The following is a 27,194-nucleotide window of genomic DNA, read 5'->3' on the forward strand; positions in this document are numbered from 1 at the left end:
TCATCTTGAGCCCACTTACATCTACCTCCATTGATGACCTTTTCCCATAGTGCCCATAGAGGCATAGTGGCCTTAAGTAGCAAATTCATATCAACTCTACCCATAGTGGCCTCGATTCAATTTGCAAGTTGTAATTCATCAAGGAAGCTCAAATCTAGTGCGACCTTTGCCTTGAAACATCACCATCACCACCATAAGAGCTTTTTTGGGCATCTTCTCTTGACTATTTGAGGGTCACCTCTTCTTCATCTCAAGACAATTAGCTCATCTCCTCTTGAGACAACACCTAGCCTCCTTCTTCTCTCCAGGTATGAAAGCCCTTGAGGCTTCCATGATAAATGTTCCCACTTCTTGAAAGCTGATCACCTCCTCTCCTGCTCTTCTCGAGACCTTTGCCTTTTGTGAGAGATCACTTGAGGCCTTGCTCTTTGTAAATGGCCCAAGACTGAAACACAAGGCGCTACTTGAGGTGGCCTGTGCAACGTCGTGATTCCCACCTCCTACTCCTCGAAGCCACCAAAAGCATCACGCGGCCGCTCACCACTCGAGGCACCTACTCCGCTTGCTTTCTCGAGCCACCTTCCTTTACCCTTGAGTCACCCTGATTTGCCCTCGAGGCATCCCAGGTATCCCATCTCTGCCCTTCCCTCTCGGGGCACCTCCTACAGACCCGCGACGCCTATACTCATCACAGCAAGCACCATCTTCTGGGGATCACAGCAAGTAGATTATCTGCCACCCTCTCATCATTTTTCATCAGCTCACGGGGCAGTGTCACGTTCACACAACACAAAGAAGTTCAAGAAGTACTAAGAGATAGGAGGAACGTGCGCCTTCTGAAAGGCAAACACAAACGAAAATCGAACCAAGTCTCCTTTAAGAAGGGACACTACACCATCATCGCATATAACCTGTAGTCTTGATCTTGCAGTAGCACTGTCATCGTCTACTTCATCACAAGCAACACAAACCCTATGGTAGTTGGCAATCATTTTGACTGGAATTCAAGCAAGGAGCAGCTCAACCACCGTCTAAGCCATCACCACTATAAGGTTTTTGTGTCTCAATTTAGGTGGACCGCTTCTCACTCAAGCACCTCTTTGTTGCAAAATATCCGAGAACCAAGGTACGCATCATCTTCATGACTATTTATTTCGTTGTGAAATTCCATATCACGTTGTTATCAAGCAATTGAACTACTCACATAGTCAAGTGTTTTCGCCAACACATCCACACAATCCACTTACGCACTTTGAGTCAAGCACATGCATCACCAAGTGACCTTGAGTCGACACCAACCACAGCTTCACCACTTAAGCTATATCGTGTGAAAACACAAAGTAACCTTGGGCCTAGAATGCACAAGAATACCTAGTTAGTACTCCTAGTTTGACTAACTTTTGAAACTAGTGTTATTTCGCTTGAAAGCACAAAGTAACCTTGGGCCTAGAACGCACAAGAATACCTAGCTAGTACGCATAGTTTGACTAGCTTTTGAAATTGGTGCATGTGATGCTACTCAACTAGTGTGCACTCCTAGTGTTAGCCCAACGCATAGCAAAAGAGGGACACATCCCACCCAAGTAGAGAGCACAACTTCTGACTTGATGGGCATTATCACCTACCTTCCCAACTCCTCACTTCTTGCCTTGAGTTGTATCCCAACATTGTTTAAGGTGCTTCAAGTGTTTACAAATGAGGTAAAGTCACTAAGGACTAAGAGAACTTTGAGTAAGAATCACTTGTGAAGCTAGAATCTTTCTTTGACCCACTTAAACGTTTCAAGGACTAACTGTAAGCTTGGTAGGAATCATAGTTTTTTGCTAATGATCTCGTGATAGTTCAAGATGCTTAAAGATAAAAACATAGTTTCTAACTTTGTTAGGGAGAGGAGTTGCCATTTCATAAGAGTGGACAAGAAGCTCACATGTGTACAAAAGATCCCTAAAGGCCAATCTTGACTACACATACTAACTTGGGCAGTGAGGCCCTTGTGACTTAATCATGTACAAAACCCTAGCCGAATAGTTCCACCCTTGCTAGGCAATCGATCTTAGACACAATTGCAAGCCTAGACAACAAAGGTTAGGTCACTCTCTCTTGCTCTTTTGCTATGAGTCTACCCACATTCTCATTGCTTGCACATTCCACCACAATCCTAGGTAGTGACATAATATTGTTTACCAACCAAGGCATTGCACAGTGATACACAAGAGCCCCACTCCCTAGGATACCTCATCTTTGTACATTGATGCATGTGCTTAATTGCTCTTTAATTGCACAAACCACATAGTGGTCAGGTTCCAGAATCTAGCCACCCCCTTATCCACTCATGTGTGCACCTAAGCCAAGATTAGGTACATTCCAGCTAGTTACATATTAAGATCAAATTGACCTTAAGACCACAAACCAAACTCAACTCTTATGAGCACCTACCATTGTTAGATTCTCCACACTCATTTAGGTTACCTAGAACTGTACCATACTCTGCAACCTAGAACTCCAGTATAACATGATTGCTAAGGAAGGACAACTATAGAGCAACAACATCGAAGGACATGGAGACTCAAGATGTCTTTCGAAGCAAGTGCTTGCAAGTCCTATAAGTTCTTTTCCCACATTTCATGACCCAGACAATTGTGACCCTTGCTGAGCAAGAAGCATTCATTCCTTTACCACCAAGCCAATGGATTGTGATTGTTACGATATGCTCACACATATTGAGGGGAAAATGAAAGAGATCAAGAGATACCACAAAGAGGATTGAATAATGAGAGGACCAAACGCAACCTACGATTGAACATCATGACCTAAAGGGACTTGGCAAATCCAAGTTACACAACCCCTAGACAAGGTCACCATTGAAACTCCACTAAAAAAGGGAAGGTAAGTCAGAAGGAAATACCAATAAAGCCTAACTAAGCCATGAACCAATAGTATTGGAGGGGAGATGAAACCAACCTTTCTTCTTGGATAGGGTGGTAATTCCCTGATTAAGCACTTAATTACAGCAATCAACAAATAAACATAAATTGAATTGCACATTTTACATTAATAATCTTGGACAATGGACACCTTGTTGGCCCCAAAACTGGTGCCCCTTTCGATATTTCTTTAACTTCAAATTGCCAATGGATTTATTACAAGCTGAGATTTCACAATCTCCTTGGGCAATGGTTCGATAAACATCTCAAGAAGATAGAAGTATAACAAATTCAATGAATCCTAGACCTAGCAGGAGGACCCAAACCCAAAGTAGACACAGAGGAGACTGGACCATCGAATGTAGATCTCACTCCAAACTCCTCATTAAGTGACTATTAGACACATATAGGAGAGCACAAGCCTTTGGGTTATGTCTAAGTGAGAAAAGGAAGACTTAATTCACACGTCTTGATGATACCAAATAACTTTAACGTGTTTGGGAAACTATCTATCAAGAGATTCTCCAAAGCAGGATACATAGATAATCTCATTATCAAGGTCATGAATGTGAGTTAAAAGGACAAAGAATCCTTGCAACGAAAAGACCCATGCAAAGGGTTGTAGCAAGGTTCTTCATCAATGGGAAAAAGAACGAGAAGATGTAGATGTGTATAAAGAAGTCATATGAGTCAATGACTTGCTAAAGGAAAGGAACTACAAAGCAATTCAACTAGCAAGTGTCATTACGATTCACAATGATAGAATGGCCATATGTAGTGAACGAATTGTCTACAAAGAACAAGAAGAGGAAAAGGGAAGCAATGGACAGATAGGATAGTAAGAAATGGCACAAAGCAATGCTATTAGAGATGGAATTCCTCATGAAGAATGGCACTTGGGATTTGGTGCATTTGCTAAAAGGACAAAAAGTGCTACCTTGCGAATGGGTTTTACAAAATGAAAGTCGCTTCTGGTTCTTTGCCAAAGTACAAGGCATGCTTGGTTGCTAAAGGGTAGAAGCAAGAACATGGAATTGATTTTGATGAAATCTTTTCTCCCGTAGTCAAAATGACTACTTTGCGAACCATCTTGGGCTTGGTTGGATTTGAAGACATGGAACTCATATAGATGGATATAAAAACTGCTTTCTTATATGGTGATCTGCATGAGGAGATCTATATGCAGCAGCTTGAAGGTTTTGCTATAGAGGGAAAATAGCATATGGTATGTAAACTCAACAAGAGTTTGTATGGGCTGAAGCAGGCATCACGAGAATGGTATCACAAATTTAATACATTCATGCAATCTCAGGGATTTCATCGTTCTCAAGTTGATCATTGCTTATACACCAAGAAGGCAGCAAATGGCAGCCTTATTCTCTTGGTTTTATATGTGGATGACATGCTGATTACATGTAAGGATGTTCATGTCTTGGACTCTTTGAAGTAGAGTTTATACAATAGCTTTGATATGAAGGATCTTGGTGAGGCCAATCACATTCTCAGCATGTGTATACTCAGAGACAGATCGAAGGGTCTTCTTTATCTATCATAACAGGAGTATGTTACTAAAGTTTTGCAGTGTTTCAATATGGAGGGGAGAAAAAGCCACTAGTATACCATTGCCTCCATATGTGAAACTTAGTGCAAATGATAGCCCAACATCAGATGATGGAAAGGCTGAAATGACCAAGATACCCTATGCTTCAGCTATTGGTAGCTTGATGTATGCTATGGTTGCTACACGTCCTGCATTGCATTTGTGGTGGGAGTGGTTAGCAGATACATGGCATATCTTGGCAAAAAGCATTGGGAAGCAGTGAAGGATATCATGAGATACCTTAAGGGCACAAAGGATTTGTATATCTGTTTTGGTAAGCAGAAGTCATCTATTGTTGGGTTCACGGATGCAGACTATGCTGGCCATCCTAACTGCAAGAAGTCTACTTCACGATATGTGTTCATGTTCATAGGTGGAGCAGTCCCTTGGATATCTAGGTTGTAAAAGTGTGTTGCATTGTCTACTACAGAGGCAGAATATGTGGCTGCCACTGAGGCATGCAAAGAGGCTTTATGACTTCACGTTTGGTAAGAGAGCTTGTTATTACAAAGGTTTCTATTCTCCAGTGTGACAGTCAGAGTGCTATCATGCTAGCACGGAATCCTGTCTTTCACTCAAAGATAAAGCACATATAGGTGAAGTATCACTTTATCAAGGATGTACTTGATAGCAAGGGCATTGAGCTTGCCAAGGTATATACAAATGATAACCCTACAGACCTTCTCACGAAGGGTCTTTCAACCAAGCGGTTTGCTCATTGCCGCCAAATGATGGGGGTTGGATAGTATATGTGTCTTTTAGCTCTGTATATATATAGACTCAGCTGATTCTTTTGTCTACCTTCAGGCACGTTGCCTTTAGGTGGGAGGTTGTTGGGAATAAAGGCTCACCATGCCTTTTACATTGTTCAGGTGTGAATGCACCTTTATGCTCTTGTACTTCATATATTATCAAAACCTAAAAACTGGTACACTAGTCTTTGTACCGAACATCCATTGTGTCATACTCACAGTTCTCTCTACTGCTCTCTACTCTCTGTGCAATATCTGACGCTCTCACCCTTTGCTCACTCAGTCCAGATCCGTTAGGCTCCAACAATGACATTGCTGTTGCCCTGCTCAAACAGCCAAGGAAGCTGTCACCTACAACTTAGGATCACTAGGAAGACTACTACCCCTTCCTATATTGTCACCAAGCCTTTTACAGTGTTCGGGTGTGAATGCACCTTTATACTCTTGTATTTCATATATTATGAAAACCTAAAAACTGGTATACTAGTCTTTGTACCGAACATCCATTGTGCCATGCTCACAGTCCTCTCTACTGCTCTCTACTCTCTGTGCAATATCTGACGCTCTCACCCTTTGCTCACTCAGTCCAGATCCGTTAGGCTCCAACACTGACATTGCTGTTGCCCTGCTCAAACAGCCAAGGAAGCTGTCACCTACAACTTAGGATCACTAGGAAGACTGCTACCCCTTTCTATATTGTCACCTGCTCTTGGAGGGCTCCAAATTGCTGTCATTGTTGTAGGATTGGCCCATAGTTGTTGCAAATCACATCAACACTCTCTCCTTGCTCTCTAGCAGCTTCCTCCTCTCTCACACTGGCTGAAATAGACTTCCACCAATCCCTAAAAGCGTTTTTTCTACTTGCATGGTGAATTTTACCAAGTGGCAGCGTTCTAATCCCCTTTTTCAGCATTAGCCTGGTTATTAAATGAATTATATTAATTTTGAAAATTAATTTAATAATTATTCTAGTGCTCAAAAGATTAATTTCACTAGCCAATAAGGCTGGGCCAAATTTTCTTTCAAGTATTCTTGAGTAGTTATTGATCCTTAGAGTGACATTAATTACTGAATTAATGCCTAGTCTTTGATGTCACCACTAACATTAGTGACTAAATTGGTCTAGGCCAAAATCTGACACCGAGTACCATCTAGTACTTGTTAGATATAACTTATTATAACTTTTGCGTTTGGCACCCACTATATCCTAGGATTCTAGGTTTGTTACCATGAAATAATTGCCATGTGCCGCATCACATGTGCTAAACAACCTTGCACATTGGATTAATAACTTAACCAAATGCTATCGACAAGATTAAAGCATCTTAACATTTTACATCCTCGTGACAACACTACTACTAGAAGGGGGTGAGGTTGGCTCTAGGAAGGGAATTAGAGTAAACTTTCGTGTGGGTAAAATACCCTTAGTTGGGATGGTGTGATTTTGGGTACTACTACTAGAAGGGGGTGAGGTTGGCTTAGGAATGGGATTAGAGTCAACTTTTGTGTGGGCGAAATACCCTTAGTTGGGATGGTGTGATTTTGGGTGTGGGTCTAATTCTTTGGGCCTTTGAGTGACAATTGTCATCTACATGACTAGGTTTCTCGTAAAATGCACAAAACCTATTCTTTTTATGTAAGTAATTCTAGGAGGGCTTTGTGAGGTTTGGACTTTACCACTCCCTCTTTCCTTCAAAGAAAAAGATTAGAATGTGGTTTGTGTTTAGGATCAATTGTGGAAAAGCTAGTGTTGAGCTAAAAACTGCATTATATGCTGACTAGTCTCTTAAACAACCCCAAAACATGCTTATTTAATGAAAAACATTAAAATGGTGCATGGCTTAGAGAGCTTTAGTGAAACTCTAAATTGGGAGGGTCCATGCACATCTATAAATAGACAAGTTGCCCCCATTCAGTCTTTATCCTTTTGTGCAGGTTTCTCACTCTACCGTGTAGTTTTCAGCTATCAGCCACCTACCATTTGCCGTCCAGCCATCACCAACTGCATCATATCACTATCTAGCCCTAAGTGGCTTGTTTTCAGCCATCACCTTGCTGTTTGGAGATCTTCATTTGCTATGTCATCACATCATCTGATTAGCCTGCGTTTTCAACATTTGATGCCAGGTGACAGGCTGCTACCATCTCTCACATTAGGCAATTGCTGCAATACTTGCAATTTTGTTGTCCGATAGGCTGCTTACATGGGCAAAATGCACCTTAGAATTGAGTTACGTTGAAAGTTTCGCCCAGTGAATAACTCACTTAGGGCAATTAAGTTATTAAGCAGGCCTTGAGCTAAAGTTTTGTCAAGTGAGCAACTTACTTATGATTAATGATCAAGTCATTAATTAGCCCTTTATGAAAAAGTGGTATGATTAATGAGCAATTGTTTATTCATTTGGAAACTCGATCTTGGCTTTTGTGGGACTCTCTTTCTTTTTTTTTTCTCTCTCACTTTTGGAGCAACGCAAGTTTGGAGAGTTGTAGCAACAAAAGAAGAGGCATGGTTGCTGGTTTCTTGCATTGAATAGCAAGAGGAGAGTGTTTTGTGGCCATCCTGAGGTGGTGGACAACGAGAATGCAACTCTACATCTTGATACATTGTTAGTGGGAATGCCACCCATTCACAATGTGTCTTACACATGCTTGTAAGTGAGCACATTTGTCTATCTTGGGACAGTTGTGATGGCTATCTCCCTTCCTTCCCTTGGACACTTACCACTCCATTTATTGGCCTCTCAGACGTAGGGATTTACATCCTCTGCCTATGGTGCGTTGTCACATATTCCATGGGTCACTTCCACGTTGGTAGTTCCATCCTGTGCCTACTATGTTCCTATCCCTTTCCCTTGGCCTATGCATGTGGCTACCATGTCTATGCCCAGTGAGCCCATATTCACTTTCGGATTCTGCACGCATCCCATATGCATGGTTGGCACTTTGGATTTAATTCCCAAGTCCACTCCCTTGCCCCAACTACTATCCATTTTATTCCTCTTCCAATAGTACCACTCTTGTAGCTATGGCTAAGAATGCCTTCACAGGTAAGACTCGTTTTAATGGGCTGAATTTTGCTACTTGGTCTAATCTTATGTAACAAGTGTTTGAATCTCAGGGTCTTTGGGATCCAGTAGTTGGTTTCGAGCCCATGTCGGGCCCACCTTGACCACATATGTCAATGGAGAGCTTGCAATGCTACAACAAATGTCGAGTTAATGCAAGGGTTGCTTCTTGAGTTCTGTTAGATTACGGGAGATAGATTTCTTCAGACTGATGGAAGCACTAGTGTTCTTCACCTCCCAGCCACGCCTAGATAAGTGCTGGCCCTCAATCTTATCTCTTTGCCAGCCGTCAACTTGCTGGAGTCCTACTATTCCTGGACTCCCTTACTCTCTAGGCTCCCCTTGACCCTGTTCGGGTGCCCAAGAGCCCGGACGGTCATTCTCGTGCATGTTCCCCTAAATTTACCTTAATGTAACATTAAATATCCCTTTTAATGTCACATTCCACACTTATGACATTAATGTAACATTAAGTATTACTTTTAATGTTACATTAATGTCACATTTCCTTCCCCTTAAAAATCGGTTTCGTCCTCGAAAACGATATTTGGAAGGTCTAACTGTAAATCGGGAAACCTTTTCTTTAAAGTACTTACTCGCTCCCATGTTGAGCTTTCCTCTGAACAATCTTTCCACTTAACCAAACATTCTTGATAAATAGTATTCCTCGTTCGTCTATTACGAACATTTAATATTTTTTCTGGTTCATGTGGATTAGATTGGTCATAGAATAACTCCTCAATATCATCATTTAAGATTAGATTATCCAAATCACCCAGCTTCTTCCTTAGTTTGCTTACATGAAAAACTGGATGTATTTTACTACCAGCAGGTAGTTGGAGCTTGTAAGCCAATTCTCCCACCCTTTTAAGTATTATGAAAGGACCACAATACCTTGGTGAAAGCTTTGGACAATGTCCCTTTTTCATAGTTTTAGTTTGTTCAGGCACCTTAAGATAGACCAATTCTCCTTCTTCAAAGGAGATGTCTCTTCGGTGAGGATCTGCATATGCTCTAGCTCGACTTTGAGCCTTTTTAATATTTTTTTGAGCAAATTTTAACATATTATTCATATCCTCCAAAAAGTCTTTAGCTGCCTGAACCTTTTCTTTATGCAGTCCTACTGCAAAAGGAGCTCTGGGCTGAAACCCATACATCAACATAAATGGACTATATCCAGTGGAAGAGTGTTTGGCACTGTTATATGCAAACTCTGCTATCGGTAAATACTCTTCCCAATTAGTTTGCCTTTTGCTTACATATGCCCTAAGCATATCTTCAAGAATTTGGTTAACCCTTTCAATTTGCCCATCTGTTTGCGGATGATCCGCCGTACTCATGCTAAGTTTAGTATCCAATTTCCTAAATACCGCACGCCAAAAATGGCTATCAAATTTTCTATCCCGATCAGAAACTATATTTGCCGGAAGGCCATACAATCGGTATATGTTCTCTACGAACAATCTAGCCAATTTTGGTGTTTTAACATCAGTTGAAGTTGGAATAAACCTAGCCATTTTGGTTAACCTATCCACAATTACCCACACAGAGTCGTGCCCCCTCTGTGTTCTAGGTAAAGCAACAATAAAATCCATGGAGATACTCTCCCATTTTCCCGAAGGAATTTCTAATGGATGGAGAAGTCCTCCCATTTTTAATTTTTCAGCTTTATTAACCTGGCATTTATTACATTTGACCACATAGTCAAGGACGTCCTTATTCATTCCAGGCCAATAGAACTGCCTTTTAATAAGACTATAAGTCTTATTAACTCCTGGATGTCCCGCACTAGGGGTATCATGACACTCAAAGAGTATCTGGCGCCTTATTTCTATATCTTTCGGGACACATACCCTACCCTTGTAGAGTAAATAACCATTATCAATGGTAAAATTCTTCCACTTGAATCCAGTTTGAGCAACCCCTGATGCTCCATTTCCTAGTTGAACATCTTCAGATATTCCTTCCTCAGTAGAAGCACTTTCATTTGGATCCCCATTTTTTATTGCTTCCCATATGTTGGAATATGCCGGATCAACCTGACATTTCCCTTTTAAAGATTCAAGCAAATTGGAAGTGAACTGAGTAAAACTCAATTCATTAATGATGGGCATTCTGCTGAGTGCATCAGCTACTATATTATACTTTCCTTTTCTATATCTTATTTCATAGTCGAACTCTTGGAGGAGTTCGGCCCATCTGGCTTTACGCCCATGTAAATCTGGTTGATCATTAAGCCACTTAATGCTTTCATGATCCGATAAAATCAAAAGTTTGGCATCATACAAATAGTGCCTCCATTTCTTCATTGCATGTACTATTGCATACAGCTCCCTCTCATAAACAGAATAATTCTGTTTTGCACGATCTAATTTCTTGCTTTCAAAAGCAACTGGTCGACCTTCTTGTAATAAGACCGCGCCTATTGCCTTGTCACTGGCATCAGCTTCAACCACAAATGGTTTATTGGGATCCACTATTAATAATACTGGAGCTGTAGCAATAGCTACCTTAAGTTTTTGAAAACTTTCATTTTGGTCTGTTCCCCAATTAAAACTTTTCCCTTTCCCTTTAAGTTGGTCTGTCATTGGAACAGCTATTTTGGCATAATCTCGAATGAATCTACGATAAAATCCAGATAAACCTAGGAAGATCTGCAGCTCTTCCAAGTTCCGTGGAGGTGGCCATTCAATAATTGCCCTTACTTTTTCTGGATCCATGTTGATTCCCTCTTTCGAGATTATATGCCCTAAATATTTGACCTCTTGTGCAAAGAATTCACATTTAGTTTTCTTCGCATAAAGGGAATGTGTTCTTAAGAGTTGGAATACTAATAATAAGTGTTCCAAATGTTCTTCTCTTGATTTACTAAAGATCAAGATATCATCCAAAAAGACTACTACAAAATGTCCTAGATAGGGCCGTAAAACACTATTCATCAGCTTCATAAAGGTAGCTGGTGCATTAGTGAGTCCAAAAGGCATCACCAAAAAATCATAATGCCCGTATCTAGTACGAAATGCCGTTTTGGAAATATCTTGTGCCTTAATTCTTATTTGGTGATAACCTGATCTTAAGTCTATCTTTGTGAAGAATTTTGCTCCTTGCAATTGATCAAAAAGATCTTCCATTCTGGGCATAGGAAATTTATTCTTCACCGTTATTTTATTAAGTGCTCTATAGTCAACACAAAGTCGCATAGAACCATCTTTTTTCTTTACCAATAAAATTGGTGAAGCCCAAGGTGAATTACTGGGTTGAATAAACCCTTTATCCAGGTAATCCTTAATTTGTCTTTCAACTTCTTGATGCTGTGTTTCACTTAACCTATATGGTGGTTTTGAAATTGGGTGTGTATCCTTATTTATATCAATTGGATGATTTATTTCACCCCTATCTGGTGGAAGGCCACTAGGTAAATCAGAAGGAAATACATCTTTAAAATCATCTAACAAACTGTTCATGGCAATTAAAACACAATTTTTGTTTTTTGGCCTTATCAAAGTCATCAGGACTTAGCTTTGGCCTCATATATGGTTTCTTTTCAAAAGGTTGTTTTTTACCTTTGAAAAATGACATTTTTCTTTTAAATTTGCCCACAAATTTTGAGGTTTCTAATTCCTTAGACTTGGGCTCCATATCAGTGAGACTGGTGAGTGTACCTGGACGCATACTATCTTTATAAATTAATGCAAATTTAATTGCCTCTTCAAGCGTCTTAGGTAAACTCCGTTTTACTTCCTTTTTACAGGCTTTATCCAGTCCCCTAATGAATCCTCTTGTTTTTTGGAATTCATCAATTCCTTCTAGTTTGAGGATTATCTCACGATATTCCTCCAAATATGTCAGTAGGGGTCGTCCCTTTTGTCTGACATAATCCCAATCTTCCCAATTTCTTTCCATTTCATTTTCAGGAAGAAATTCTTTTAAAAATACGGATTCAAATTGAGCCCAAGTTTCAGGTATTTTATTCGCCTCCTTTAAGGTTCGCCACCACTTATATGCTTTGGGGCCCAAAGTTAAATTGGCCTCCAGTGCTTGGAGATGTGGTGGTGTATTTTTTAATTTATGTAAATCTTCCCATTTTTGGAGGAAATTAAAGATTGTATCTTTATTCCTATCTTTTTCCTCCTCGTAAAATTGAGGTGGTTTCATATCCTTTAAAACCAGATTATCCCTCAATTTATGATAGGTTTGGGGTTCTTTAGAATCTCGAATGGTCGCATCTAAATCTTTCGATGAAGATGGGACATCTGAGATTTCTATCTTATTTTTGTCTTTTTCCAACAATAAAGTTAACTGAGATTTTATTTCAGTTAGTGTTTGAGTTAAAAACTCTATTTGAACCCCCTGAGTTTGCACACGAGCAGAAAGATCATCAAATTGCTCTCTCGTGGCAAAAAATTCTTCCCATTGTTCTTCTTGTATGTCTGGTTCATGGGGAACTACCATAGGTTGATCCCCAGAACTAGAACTTTCCATTACCCTTTCTTTCCCTTTTTCTGCCATTAATACACTGGAATTGGAAAGCAAAAATAAGAAATTTGTATACAAGATAAAATACTTCCCTGATTTTTTATGGCAGGCTGTGGCTTCAGTTATGTATGAAGTTTTCTGCCTGTCTCACAACAGTCGCAGTCTTATCCGCCTCAGAAGCAGTCCTATTTGTCAACAGCAATCTGATACTGGCAGCTCCACTTCTGATCTGTTTCTCGCGGCTGCTGGCAGCTTCACGTCTGAGCTGGTTCGTCCTCGCGAATGTTGGCGACTCCACTCCTGGTCCTCGCGGATGCTGGTGGCTGCTCGCCTGGTCCTAGTTGGTCTTCGTGACCCTGGTCCTTACGTTTTTTTTATTATTCTTTTCTGTCCGTAACGAGACAGGTCGCCTTGATATGGTGTAATCGTTTCCTGCCCGCAACGAAATGGTCACATTAATGTGACGTGACGTGGCTTCTCCTTTTAATTTTTTCTTCGCGGCCCGTTTTCTTATGTGACGGGGCAGGGCGGAAATACTCCGTCAGATCGCGTGACGGTTTTCTTATGTGACGGGGCAGGGCGGAAGTACTGCACGCGACGGGACAGGGTAGACGACACGCTTTCTCATGCGATGGAACAGAACACTTCTAACTGATGGCCCGCTTCTTGACTGACGGCCTGACAGATTCTTAATGATCAGAAACATAGGCTCTGATACCAATGTTAGATTACGGGAGATAGATTTCTTCAGACTGATGGAAGCACGAGTGTTCTTCACCTCCCAGCCACGCCTAGATAAGTGCTGGCCCTCAATCTTATCTCTTTGCCAGCTGTCAACTTGCTGGAGTCTATTCCTGGACTCCCTTACTCTCTAGGCTCCCCTTGACCCCGTTCGGGCGCCCAAGAGCCCGGACGGTCATTCTCGTGCATGTTCCCCTAAATTTACCTTAATGTAACATTAAATATCCCTTTTAATGTCACATTCCACACTTATGACATTAATGTAACATTAAGTATTACTTTTAATGTTACATTAATGTCACAAGTTCCATTCCCAATTACAACATTTTCCCTTAGCATTTGATCATTGGATTCATCTCCTTGACCGCTATGCGGTAAGAGATTAAATTCAATGTATCATTCTTAATTATGAGCTACAATAGTTTTCTATTAAGGAAGGGGATGATCTAAAGGTCTAGTTGACTGAATATAGTTGATTACTTGTTGAGTTCATTATTGCTAGCTCCTGAGGTTAGATGACAATTAGGTTACATTCTTCTTAAACAAGTTGCCTTTTAAATACTTCCACTCTATGTAGCACATCATTTCGTTGCCCCATTGCCGATCTTCTATGAGTTCGAATCCAAGTTCTTGTGTTGCACAAGGCTATACGACCAAGTGCACAAGAAGACCCCTTTTTCCTATTTAAGGGGGTCTATGGTATCGCCTTCTACGAAGTGTAACACTGGAGGTGGCAAAAACTCTCAAGTTGGGAAGGTAACTCAAAAAAAGGGTGGCACCGCTTTCTTACACGCAACCAAAGACACCCAAGAAACCAAACCCATTTGGAAGCAACTCCCTAAAAAGATAGATTTTGTATCCATTGCTAGAGATTGGGCCATGTAGACGAGGAGTGTCATACTAAGGCCAAAGGTCTCCTAGCTGAGAAACCATAATAGGCTATGACTATCTCCACTCCCCTTGGATAGTTGAGTGGGGCCACGCCTCCCGTTGCTGCCCCATCTGCTTCTCTTGGCACACATGCCACTAGACATGTGGCACACGCATAGCCTCATCTGCCCTTGCCTTACAATACTCCTGAAGGTCTGGATGACTAGTCTGCTAACATTGTTTCGTTTGTTCTTCTTGCATCCATTTTGGGATCTCCTCTTGCAACCCCATCTAGGACCTCTCCCCACCTAGGACCATTTCCATGCCTTGATACGAGTTTCATTTGTAGAGACTTGCTGATGCCATGCGCAACGATGGCCGCACACTTAAGCTAGCACCCTTAGGGTACTCTAGGCTAGTCTACCTTTTACTTAGTACTCTTAGTTCCTTAGTCTAATGAATCGAGCCCCTAGGCTATTTTGTCCTTAGGCCAGTTAGGCTTTAGGATTCATTCATTTGTCTTCCATTGCATTTTCACACTTAGTCATTCACACATATCTTTTCTTCATTTTAGTTTTACTTTTTGTTTTGCTTCTCATTGTGTAGAGCACCTTGTTGTTTTGCCTTGATACGAGTTTCATTTGTAGAGACTTGCTGATGCCATGCGCAACGATGGTGGCACACTTAAGCTAGCACCCTTAGGGTACTCTAGGCTAGTCTACCGTTTACTTAGTACTCTTAGTTCCTTAGTCCAATGAGTCGAGCCCCTAGGCTATTTTGTCCTTAGGCTAGTTAGGCTTTAGGATTCATTCATTTGTCTTCCATTGCATTTTCACACTTAGTCATTCACACATATCTTTTCTTCATTTTAGTTTTACTTTTTGTTTTGCTTCTCATTGTGTAGAGCACCTTGTTGTTTTCATTGGCGGTTCTTTTATCACCTTACCACCAAGATGTGGTGGATCTAACTATCTCTTTTTGTTCTCCCTTTGGGGCGCAGTTACTTGATAGGGTGAAAGCATTTTTCCAAACCATTTTCCAATGAAAAAAAAAAAGAAAAGTTCCATTTTCCATTGAAACCATTTTCCATTGCACAGTTGGTGAGCACCCTTTGTTTGATCACTTGGCCTCTTTGGGATGATCGCTTGGGCTCTCCTAGTAAGAGAACCATCATCCTGTAGTCTTGGTAGACCACTAGGCAGTTGACTTGCACCCTTTGTGCATTGCCCTGGCTGCGTTGGGGTGGGATGCCTTGGGGAAAAAATGGGCTTGAGCTTTTCCCTTCAGTCTCTTTATGGTTCTAGTTGTGGGCCTGGGTGGGGTTATTGAGCTAAAAATGCATTACAAACTGATTAGCTCTTTTAAACAGCCCCAAAACGTGTAATGACCGAAGCTTTCATTAAAGAAGAAACGGGTTCCTAGAGAGTTTTTGCGTCACATAAGGCAAACCCTAATTTGGGAGGATGCACTTATCTATAAATAGACAGGCTCTCCACCATTCAGCCTATCCTTGTTTTGCAGGTCACATCAGTCTTCACTTTCTCGTCAGCTATTCGCACCCAAATTTCAGCCTTTAGCCTGTCTACACCAGCTGTCCAGCCCTTGTCAACTGTAGCTCCACTTGGTGACCTGATTTTTGCTGCTTCCAGCCACTTGGTGACCCTGGCTGCGTTCTGCTGCAGACCTGCTACAACAGCAGCTGTTGCTTGTCTCCTTAATCTCATATTTGCATTTACTACTCGTGCAGGCTGCCCTGCATCAGCACACCCTTTCTCAATTGTCACTTTGACTATTTCCAGCATCCAGTGATCAGCTTCTAGCACATTTGGGTGGTACACTGCTGCCCTTTCACAAATCCAGCCTCTAGACTACTGCGTTTTGGTTACCAGGCTGGTACCCTTACATTGTTAGTATTATTGCAGCTCCGACTGGTAGTTACAGCACTTGGGATCCGTCTTTGGTGGATGTCACACTTCGACTATTCTCGTTGCTTTGCCTTCAGCATCTTGTACACTCTTTCCATCATTACAGCATTGATTCATTCACTTCAGAGTTCTCTTTCTTCTTTGTTTGTGTGTGTGTTTTTTTGCATTTTGCATTTATTGTGTTATTGTATGAGCTATTGTGTTTGAGTCGTGTTTGTACATTCTGTGTTTTCTTAGTGTAAATCTAGCATATCTCACATGTTTGGCATGCTCAATATCAACATATGCACTGGCAATGTTAATAACTTGTCTTCTTGGCAGAAAATTTTATTGAGAAGGATGTAAGCCTTCTTTTGTTTCTGTTAACTGTCATTTTAGTCACTAACTTGTGTATTATGGGCATCAATGTTATATATCATCAGCCAAAGAAGCTTTCATACATTTGCCTTTGGGGGAAGAACAGAATCAAATCTTTTATTCAGGAGGCAAGCATTACCAATGTGTGCTAAGATTTATTTACCATAAAGAGGATATCCCCATGTTAAAGATCCCACTATGCATGAAAGATAGTATGGCTGTCCTAGATAGGAAATTTCCATTAGAATGGCTGTCCTAGCTAGGAAATTTCCATTTGCTGAAAGGGTATGGAGCATTATCCAATCCAATCCTTGCAAAAGGCTCTTCTAATGCCAAAGAATCAGTTGAGTCTATATTTGGATGGACATGTTGCACACCATTCATCTTTGGCTATAGCAAAATCTGTTGAGGAGCAAGAAATAACAAAAGTATTAGCAAAGTACAAGACACACTAATGCTCCATTTCATGCATAGTTTGTGTTTATTGTCCATCATTTATTTGCATCCTTCTAATCCTTTTGTGTGCATAGACAGTGATATATGGATACATACATATATATTTGTGTGCATGTAAATATAGACACATATATGCATATGTACACTCATACGTGTATACATAATAGGACACATACATGTATACATATATAGATAGTATGTATATACATGTGTGTCTCATATGTATGTATGTATCTTTCTCTCTCTCTCTCTCTCACACACACACACACACACGTGTGTGTGTGTGCACTGTGTTGTCATTAGACTAAGCAAAGGTAACTAGGGTTGCCTTGCGTAGGATAAGTGTGAGGTAGGTAGTGTGTGTATATTTATAAATTGAGAGAGAGAGAGAGAGAGAGAGAGAGAGAGAGAGAGAGAGAGAGAGAGAGAGAGAGAGAGTTACTATAATGTCTTTATCAGGAATGAGGTTTATAAGATCTTGCTGGCTCAAATGTTATAATGGAAAGATGGTTGGTTTGAGGGATACAAGCAAAGCACATTATACAAATGCTACTCTTGAAGCACAGAATAAAGAGGTGACCTTTGTGGTTTATTTTATTGATACTGTTTTTGACTTTCTCATGCGTGCTAACATAGTAAGATAATGGCATAATGTGTTCTATCAGCAAATAGCTGCTTTATGGTCGAATAAAATGTTGCTCTCACTGGATTATGAATAATTAATGAGAGAGAGAGAGAGAGAGAGAGAGAGAGAGAGAGAGCTGTAAACATTCCAGCCGGTGCTTATTAAGAATGATGTTCATGGACGCTTTCTAGTAGTTGAAATCATTTTTGAAGGGTAGATTTTATGGCTGGTTGGCCTTTATGTGACTCATTGCATCGTTAGGCCTTGTGGAGCCATCTTCTTGATTCTCTGTCCTTGGGCAGGCTGGGTTTGCGTATAGGTAATTTTAACATGTGCGTTCACTCTTTCTAGTCTATTTCAGAACACTCTCTGATGGAAAATCCGAAAGGTCGGGCTTGGAATTCCTTTGCGATGGATGTTCTCAAATAGGATCTTTGGTCATGGCTTTCTCCATTTGCTTCAGGGTTTATAGTTCATTCAGCCCAATACTTGGCCTTGTGGTCTTGATTGCATAATATCTATGTGCAAGGATTCTTTTTTACTAGAAATTTTGCAAATGCGGGTATTGCAGCAATATGTCTTATCTGATCATTTCCCTTTGTAGTTTGGTTCACATGGTTCAGTTCTTCTCAACCATTTGGTGTGTTCATGGAAAATGGTGCCTTGCAAAGATAGTGATGGAGGGATGGATCAACGGTGCCATTCAAATGGAAGGTATTTATTTGGAGTATGTTGATAGGTGGCCTTCTTCTTGCATCGGCTCTTCACTATAGGGGTATCTCTAATGGGAATTGTTTCTTTTGTACCTCTGCAGTTGAGTCTCTCCATCACATATTCATTTCTTGTCCTTTTACTTGGAAGATTTGGGCCCTCCTTTTTGACATTTGGCATGTTGTGGTGGGGACTAGGATTCGCCCTTTTGATTGGGTCTTTGGTTAGGCTAAATATCATGGTCGGGTCCAACCTCATATGAAGATTTTGTTCTACTTTCTCTACTTCTACGGTTGCTGGCATATTTGGGTCACTTGCAACACATTCATTTTTGATGCCCCCTTTGACCAAAGATGATTGAGTTTCTTGGCATCGGGTGGTCTCTTCGGTGACCTTGCCATGACTTTTGTACTATGACACGATATAATATAGCAACTCATTACAGAAGGAAGAAAAAGAGAGACCTATAAATAGAGTCGTCCAATGGGATAGACTCTTGCACATGATTGTGGGTCAGGTACTGGATTTGTAGTCTTGCTAGTTCACAATCATGCAAGGCATAAAGGGGCATACAACTGAAGACAGAGGCGGCCAACAGGATAAGCTTTTTGTGTGTCACTGCAAGCTGTTAGGTATAAGGCTTGTAGTCGCCACAATCTGTAGTTGGGCAGCACAAAGCACCGGAGAAGCGAATGGTGATTGACTTGGCTGAATGAAACCCATTTCCAATAACTCTTTAACTTGTTTTTCCACCTTTTCTCTCTCATACTTGGGACAATCTATAAGGTTGCTTGTTGATGGGCTTGGTATGGGGTGCCAAATCTATTGAATGATCACTGCTCGCTTGGGTGGTAATGAAGGAGGCTAAAATAAATCCTTCTACTCTTCCAAAAGCTTGCATAAGCATGGATCCTTCTCTTTGGATAAAGAAGCTTGCTGATTTTTGCTCACCCTGGAGAAGAACAGGGTGAATATGCAAGACATAGCATTGATTTTCTTCTTAAGCTTCTTAAAACATATTAATTCTACTTATTTCTTGTTAATGCCATGAAGAATGACTTCCTGGCCCTGCCAAGTGAACTCCATTTGCATTTTCTCCAAGTCCATGGAGATCTTTTGTATCCTTTTTAACCAATCAAAGCCAAGTAATATATCAATTGGACGTATCTCCAAAGCAATGAGATCCACTGAAGTGGTACATGTGGGAGATAAAACAATCGGAATGTGTGGCATGCAAACTTCCTTGTTGATATTATACACACTATTCGCCACTTGTACCTTCAATGAAAATCCATTTCTTGTGGAGACGACTTCAGCCCTGACGAGACTTACTACTTACAAAACTATGCATGCTGCCCATGCCAATGAGAATGTGAGCAACTTTGGCATTGATTGTTCCTTTGAGCCTTAGTGTATTCTCCCCTTTTACTAGGCCACACATCATGAGATATGGAATATATCATAGGAAAATATTTTTCTTCCAAAGGATCGTCTATGTAATATCCACCCAGATCAAAAGGAAACCCGTCCATAGGATCATAAAATTGTTAGAATTTGCCAATTCTAGGCAGTGCCCAATGTAATGCATGTGGTATGGACACTTAAGTGTCAATGTAGGGTGTGTACACTTAAGTGTCTTAGGACATCAAAGTAGTGACACCAGCCTCTAGAGTAAATAAACCTAACTCTAGTTAGTTGGTGGAAGTGTGGTTAGGTCAAATCTTACATGCATCTTCCTTTGCACTAGATATCATTGTGTTCATAATTTATTACACATTTTTGTAAAAGGGCTCTTGGGCAAGTGAATAATTTCCCCATGAAGATATTGTGCAAGTGGCACCTTGTTACATGATCAACCCTTTGCATTAGTTGTTATGTACATATTGGGCCCTTGGAATGGATGATAACTTATGAGAGTAAGCATCCCCTGAAGGTGAAACGCATGCATTTATGTAGCACATTTCCCTTTTATCTCATTGAATGAAACATTCATGAGCACATCGCTAACCTTGCATCTTGAGCAACTATCTCACCACATTTGTTCATTACCTTTGCTGTACTTCTACACAAACAACCTTGATTGTGGTTCTGCAACCTTTTCTATGAACTTCGGAGCTAGCTCATAGTGAAAAAAAACAAGAAAACAAAAAGTTCTTGTACTTCTACACAAACAACCTTGATTGTGGTTCTGCAACCTTTTCTATGAACTTCGGAGCTAGCTCATAGTGAAAAAAAACAAGAAAACAAAAAGTTCTACTCATTTGGGAATTCAAGAGAACATGTCCATTGCCTCAACGATATTAGTGGGTAAAGGCTAAGCTGTCCCTTCACTCTCCTTGCTCTCCCTTTTAAACTTGAGAGAGGGTGTTGAGTTATCAAAACTTACCTTTTGAATTTAATAGTCCAAAAAAGGGCTTTTATTGCTTGATTGTTGTAAACACCTCAAACAATGTAGTATACTCACAACCATAGTTGCATTCATACTACCCATGGACTAGTTCGTTCCGTACGGTTCGTATCGTACCGTATGGTACGTATCTGTACCAATTTGTACCAAAAAAAAAAAAAACTATTTTTGGCCTATGAAGACTAGACCACACAATATCTTCCAACTCCCAAGCCTTATGTTTATTATCATAATTTCAAACCTCTCTCACCCTCTCTCTCCCAACTTCCAAGATGAATATGCGATTCCAAGCGTATCCCCCCCCTCCCCCCAAAAAACTGCCAAGCTTCTCTCTCTCTCTCTCTCACACACACACACACACACACACACACACAAAAGAATGAAGAGCCTCTTTGTCTATCCACCCTACACTTTGCTTTGTTGTGTGATGTATGATGTATTACATATACACTCCCATCTATCTTCTAGTAGCTTGTTGCGCATGAGGTTTTGGCTTGTTACCCTCATGTATTCATCCTATAAACTCAAGTAATATTGCTATTTTAGTTCTAAATGTATGTTCTATTATCTGTAATTCAAAATAACCAAGTTTTTGCTTTTATTTATTTTTCGGACTAATATCGTACTGTACCTTATAAAATCCTAAGGTACCAATTAGTACCGTATTTTATTGTACCATATCGTATCATACCTTTCGTACTTGCAACCTTACTCACAACTATAAGATTTACTTATTTTTTTGACTTACCAATTCAAGAAAATGGAAAGAACGAATACTTTGAGCTCAATATAACAAGTATTTAGAAAAATTTATAGCCATGGATACATAAAAAAATGAAGACAAGTTAAGGGTTGAAGATGGGTGGCAAAGTTTGTGCAAAGGATGAACATGCACACAAGCACACAAGCACACAAGCATCATTAACATAAACTAACTATGTGATAAAACAATTGATTTCTTTGCAAGATGAGAGTAGGAAGCATAGTCACTAGGGATGAGGACGGGGATGGGGGGGACGAGAATGGGGACAGGGGTGATGGGGGACTGAGGAAAATAGGGGATGCGGGACCAGGAGTGGGGTGGAGATCTAAAAGTTATATGTTTTCTAGACATAATTGAAATACTCCATAAAGAAAGCAAACAAATACGACACCTTAACTTAAAAACCTTCTAAAGGTGTCCCATAAAAGTTTAAGACAATACATGAGCCATGAAACTTAAAACAGAAATGAATAGTAAATACTCAAATTAAAGAGTAGAAGTAACAATTGTCAATGCCAAATGGCGACTAAGAAATACTATATGACATAAAGACTAAAGTCCAACAGTAAATGCTGAATAATGAGAGTATTTAGATTGAAGAATACAAGATATGTGCAATTCTAGTTCTCAATTGAAATTCAAAACCCTAGCACATGAGTACAAGAAGAGACTAGAACCTGCTTGCTAGCACTTTATATTGAGATGGTTTTATGCTAAGCCAAGAAAACAAAGAAAAGCTAAAGTAGAGTAAAGTTCAATTGCGAATAAAAATGGGTGAGTGAGTAAATGCAAAGGGAGAAAATGAAAGGAAAAGAAAAGGCCTAGGGACACATTAGCCTATAGATGTGGCTTTAATAGCCTAAGGGGCTAAGAGTAGTGCAAATATTTGGATAGCCCAGTGTACCCTAAGGGTGGGGCTACCATTGTGCATGTCCTTTGACAAATTTTGGCTAAGGGAAGTTGTGGCAAGGGAAGAAGGCACATGGATTGTAGCTACATTATAGGCCCTCGTAAGTCTAGCTAGATTAGCTTGTGGTGTGGAGTCCAATGCAAGTGGTGCGTAAGACCAGTTAACTAAACCTTCAGCTATCTTGAAAGGTGATCAAGGGGAATGTTCAACCACATGTCCGGCCAGCCACCATAGGGATGTGTCGAAAGCAGAAGGGATAGAAGCAATGAGTGTAGGTGCTGGAGTAGGACCCCCTCTTGACTTCTCAATGGGAATACTACTTGTGGATGGACTTGAGGTTCTTTAATAAGATCTAGGTGGATGACCCTAGGCTTTGTTCCGATACTTTTTTCTACATGAACCATGTATTGGCAATTAGTGCAATATCTATTCTTTTGTAAAAGCATTACAAAATTGGTTTAGTATCTTTGTTTATATTGGAAAAAGGGGTATCCACCTTTTTGAGAGTTTTTGCCACCTTTGGACTTCTCCTTTGTAGAAGAGGAGATTAGAGCCCCCTTTGAAGTAGGCAACACAAATATCTTTTTATGGACCTAGTCATGAACTCATAAAATGTTAGCAATTGGAATAAAGAGACGGCTTCATGTATAAAATGTAAGCATTTTTAAAGTAGCTTGTCTATAAACAATGTGACTTAATTGTCATGTGACTTCAACGAGGTAGTGGGCATTGATGTTCAGTCAGAACACTTGCTAGAATGGATCTCCCAAAAGATGGAGGCAAAATTTATCTATTGGAAAACATAGGCGTGGCCCTTTCATGTATACCTCAAAGTAGCCCATGCCATCACGCTACCCACACTTACCTACTTTTTATCACTTCTGCCTTGGAACACCTCTTCTTTGAATGGTCTTACCAAACATATCCGTTTTATGTTGTGGAAAAAAGACTCCTTGCATGTAGGTATCTTTTGGATTTTTGGGAGCCATATCTGCACCCCGAAAAGCATGGGTGGTGGGTCGATTTTGGATATATAGACCCATATTGTGGCCCTGTGTTGATCACTCTTCAGAGCAATGTCTTTTGATTGTCATTCTTGGGTCTTTATAGTTTGCTTTCTTTTGGAAGATCGAGGTATTGTACATGGTAACACCAGCATATAGGCATCATGGTGGCACGTTCTTAATTCTGATGCTCACTTTTCCACATCCTCCTTTATTTTGGTGAATCATTTAGTTTTTGTATCACGGGAATGTGAAATTTTGAGAAGCTTTAATCTTGTCGATAACATTTGATTAAGTTACTAATCAAATGTGCAAGGTTGTTTAGCACATGTGATGTATATGACAGTTATTTCATGGTAACAAGCCAACGACCCCGAGGATGCAGTGGGCGTCAAAGTCAAAAGTTGTGATAAGTTATGCCAATTGGGTTTTGGTGGTCAGTTGGTGTTAATTTTGACCTTAGGATAGTTGTTTGGCCAATAAGTGTCAATGGTGACACTAGGGACTAGCATTAATGAATTGATTAATGCTAGTCTAAGAGTCAACAGAGGTTGGGGACCACTCCAGGTTGCAAATGGCATAGCCAATTGAATTATGGATGGGCGCATTTAATTTTGGGCAAGGTTAGAAGGGCTGAAATTAATTTTCAAGATGATTTAATTCTGAAAATTAATTTAATGGCTGGATAATGCTGAAAAATGGGGTTAGAAGGCTATGATTGGCCAAATGTCCATGCAAACTGAGAAAACGTTTTTGGGGGTTGGGTCTTAGTCATTTAGTTAGTTGATAGCTTGAGAGAGAGAGAGAGAGAGAGAGAGAGAGAGAGAGAGAGAGAGAGAGAGGAGAGGTTGCCAAAGAAGAGCGAGCGATGGCGGGAGAGAGACTGGAAGCCTACTGTCGGCCCGTCCTTTTTGCGCCCGTCTGGCCTGTCGCTGCCGTCGCTTGACCCGTCCGTGCCCGTCGCCGTCCGCGCCAGTTGCCGTCGCCTGTCCTGTCCGCGTCAGTTGCCGCCGTCGCCTGACCATTCTACGCCCGGGAGAAGGTTATGGATGTTTTGTTACACCTGCCTAAGGATAAAAGTCATGGTTGGGATGGTCTGAAATCTTTGAGAGCTCGGCCACCCAGCTGGTGAAGCCATTGGCAGCTATGTTTCAGCAGGTTTGGGAAACAGAGGTCATGCCTTCCTCATGGAAATAAGGCCTTATCAAACTGCTTCCAAAGGTCCCTTCACCGTCGATGTTGCAACACTGGAGACCAATTTCTTTGATGGGTTCGATGTATAAAATCTTTTCCAAATCGCTGGCGAATCGGCTTCACAAGCACCTTCCAGCTATTGTGCATCCTCTTCAATATGGTTTCATTAAGGGCCGCAACATTCTGCATAATATCTTAAATGTGCAAATGGCTATTGACTATGCGAGGCACGCCAGTTAGGAAGTGGTATTGATTCAATTGGATCTGGAAAAGGCTTTTGACTATTTAGACTGGTCTTTCATTGCAGAACTTATGTCTACCATGGGTTTTGGTACTCGGATGTCTTGATTGATCTACACCATTAGCGTTGCGGCTTCTTCACGCGTTATGCTCAATGGTGGGGTTACAGAGCCATTTGTCCTTGCACGCTCGGTGAGACAGGGTTGCCCTTTGAGTCCTCTCTTCTTTGCCCTGGCGACTCACCCGGTTCTTTCAATGTTATCTTCAATGGCGGCTTTTGCGCAGCTGGCCGGATTGTCTCTTCCTTTGGGACAGCACTTCATTAGCCAATCTCTAGTTGATGATAGCTTTATGATTTTGCGTGCGGACAAGGACAACATTTGCAAGGCATTAGATGTTTGGATGCTCTTTGGTCATGCTTCTGGTCTTCGCATCAATGCCTTCAAATCAGCCATTCTCAGTTGCACGGAGTCTGATTTACAGTCATTGGGCTGGCAAGGTCAGGTTGTTTCCCGTGGCTCCATTGTCAAGCATCTTGGATACCCATTGGGGGTTGATGTTTGGCCAAAGGAACTACTGGAGTGGATTTCACAGAAATTGGCAGCTAAGTTTATGTATTGGAATTCGCAAGCGCGGCCATTCCATGTCTGCCTCAAAGTGGCTCAGACAATTATGCTGCCAATGCTCACATATTTCTTGCCATTGCTGCCGTGGACTCCTACTACTTTGAAGGCTCTCACTTGCCCCATTCGTTTCATGTTATGGAAGAAGGATTCATTGCATGCAGGTATTTCGTGGATTTCATGGTCACATACATGTATCCCCAAATGCTTGGGTGGTGGAGCTATTTTGGATGCTGAAACTCATATGCTGGCTCTTCGTTGGTCTCTTTTTCGCGCTATGTGTGTGGATTACCACCCGTGGACCATTATAGCCCGTTATTTTCTTGAGGACAGCGGGCTTTGGCATGGTAATACACGTCTTCGGTGCTCCTGGTGGCATGTCCTTAATGTAGACTCTCGATTTTCCAGTCCCTTCTCCTCTCTGTTATTACTGCATTTGGTCGGCTCCTGGAAAGTGGTGCTCCAAAAGGCGCGTTGGCATCCAGTGGGGGACCGCTTGCATACTAACTCCTTTCAACTGGAATTGTTGGCAGTCTCGAGATTACTTTCATGGGAAGACAAACATGAGCTCAGACCAAGATTTAATCGCATGGCCCGCTTGGGTGTGACTTCAGTTGCGGATGCCACCCTTGCCACTCGTAATGTCTTCGCATCCTTTTGTACTGCCAGGAGACTGTTCAGGATCCCGCGCGGATACCATGATTTATGGGAACAGCTTTTGTTGGTGCTTCAGAGCAGGCAACTCTTTCTTGCGCTGGCGGTGGATCGTCCTTGGCAGGACTGGGACCTTGCAGGCCGGTTGAGTCTCGAAAAGGCCTCTGCTAATCAGGTGTATCATCTTCTCATTAAAGATCATCAATGGTTGGGTGTGAAAGCTAATACTGTATGGGGATTGCGGAAATCTCAGTCATGGTGGAAGGCAACTATGATGGAGGGCTGGTTGAATAAGATACCTTTCAAATGCAAGGTCTTTCTTTGGTGGGTGATGATTGGTGGTCTTCCTCTTGCCTCGGCCCTTTCCAAGCGGAGAATCTCCAACGGCAATTGTTTCTTCTGTACCACTATTGTGGAATCGGCCCGACATCGGTTTATTTCTTGCCCGCTCGCCAAGAATATCCGGTCACTCTTGTCACAAGTTTGGCGCGCAGTGGTGGGGTCCTCGCTAACCCCTTTCGATTGGGTTTTTGTGCGCCCAAAATACCCCACACCGCCACAGTTGCATATGAAGATCTTATTCCACTTTTTCAGATACTGGGGATGTTGGCACATTTGGATCACGCGGAATGCCTTTCTTTTTGATTCGGCCTCTAATGTACCGAGACACATTGCCCGGCTTAAAGGTCTCTTGCATTGGCAGGGAGATCTCATTCGGCACTCGGACTTGCTCCCTCGGGAGGACTTGCTTCCCTGGCATAGGGCAATTTCCTCTGGGTCTTTGCCATGACTTGTGGAACTTTTTCGTGGCTTAGTTCTGGGATTTTACACAGGTTGGCCTAGGGCCCTCCTGTATCTTGTAATCATGTAAACTTGTACCTTTTTTTTCGTAATTAA

The 27,194-nt window shown here is 41.2% G+C and overlaps 1 protein-coding gene across 16 annotated transcripts in view; it reads left to right on the forward strand.

Annotated features, from left to right (window-relative positions):
- The first annotated feature begins 278 nt into the window (after positions 1 to 278).
- The window catches only part of LOC148013873 (uncharacterized), a 112,060-nt gene continuing 85,144 nt past the window's right edge, over positions 279 to 27,194 (forward strand). For 12 of the 16 annotated variants that reach the window (XR_015688625.1, XR_015688624.1, XR_015688620.1 and 9 more), the window contains exons 1-2: positions 281 to 1,126; positions 17,626 to 17,741. Coding sequence is in view for 6 of the 16 variants with exons in the window: in XM_087666608.1 (XP_087522734.1) it covers positions 17,628 to 17,741 (114 nt within the window). In the remaining 10 variants the exon portion in view is untranslated. Of the gene's footprint in view, positions 1,127 to 17,625; positions 17,742 to 27,194 lie in introns of all 16 variants that reach the window. The other 4 variants (XR_015688619.1, XM_087666609.1, XR_015688618.1 and 1 more) reach the window with 3 other exon arrangements.

The sequence above is a fragment of the Lygodium microphyllum genome, chromosome 25 (genome assembly GCF_053477565.2).
Source record: "Lygodium microphyllum isolate KBCC chromosome 25, Lygodium_microphyllum_v1.1.10, whole genome shotgun sequence".
Classification (NCBI taxonomy): domain Eukaryota; kingdom Viridiplantae; phylum Streptophyta; class Polypodiopsida; order Schizaeales; family Lygodiaceae; genus Lygodium; species Lygodium microphyllum.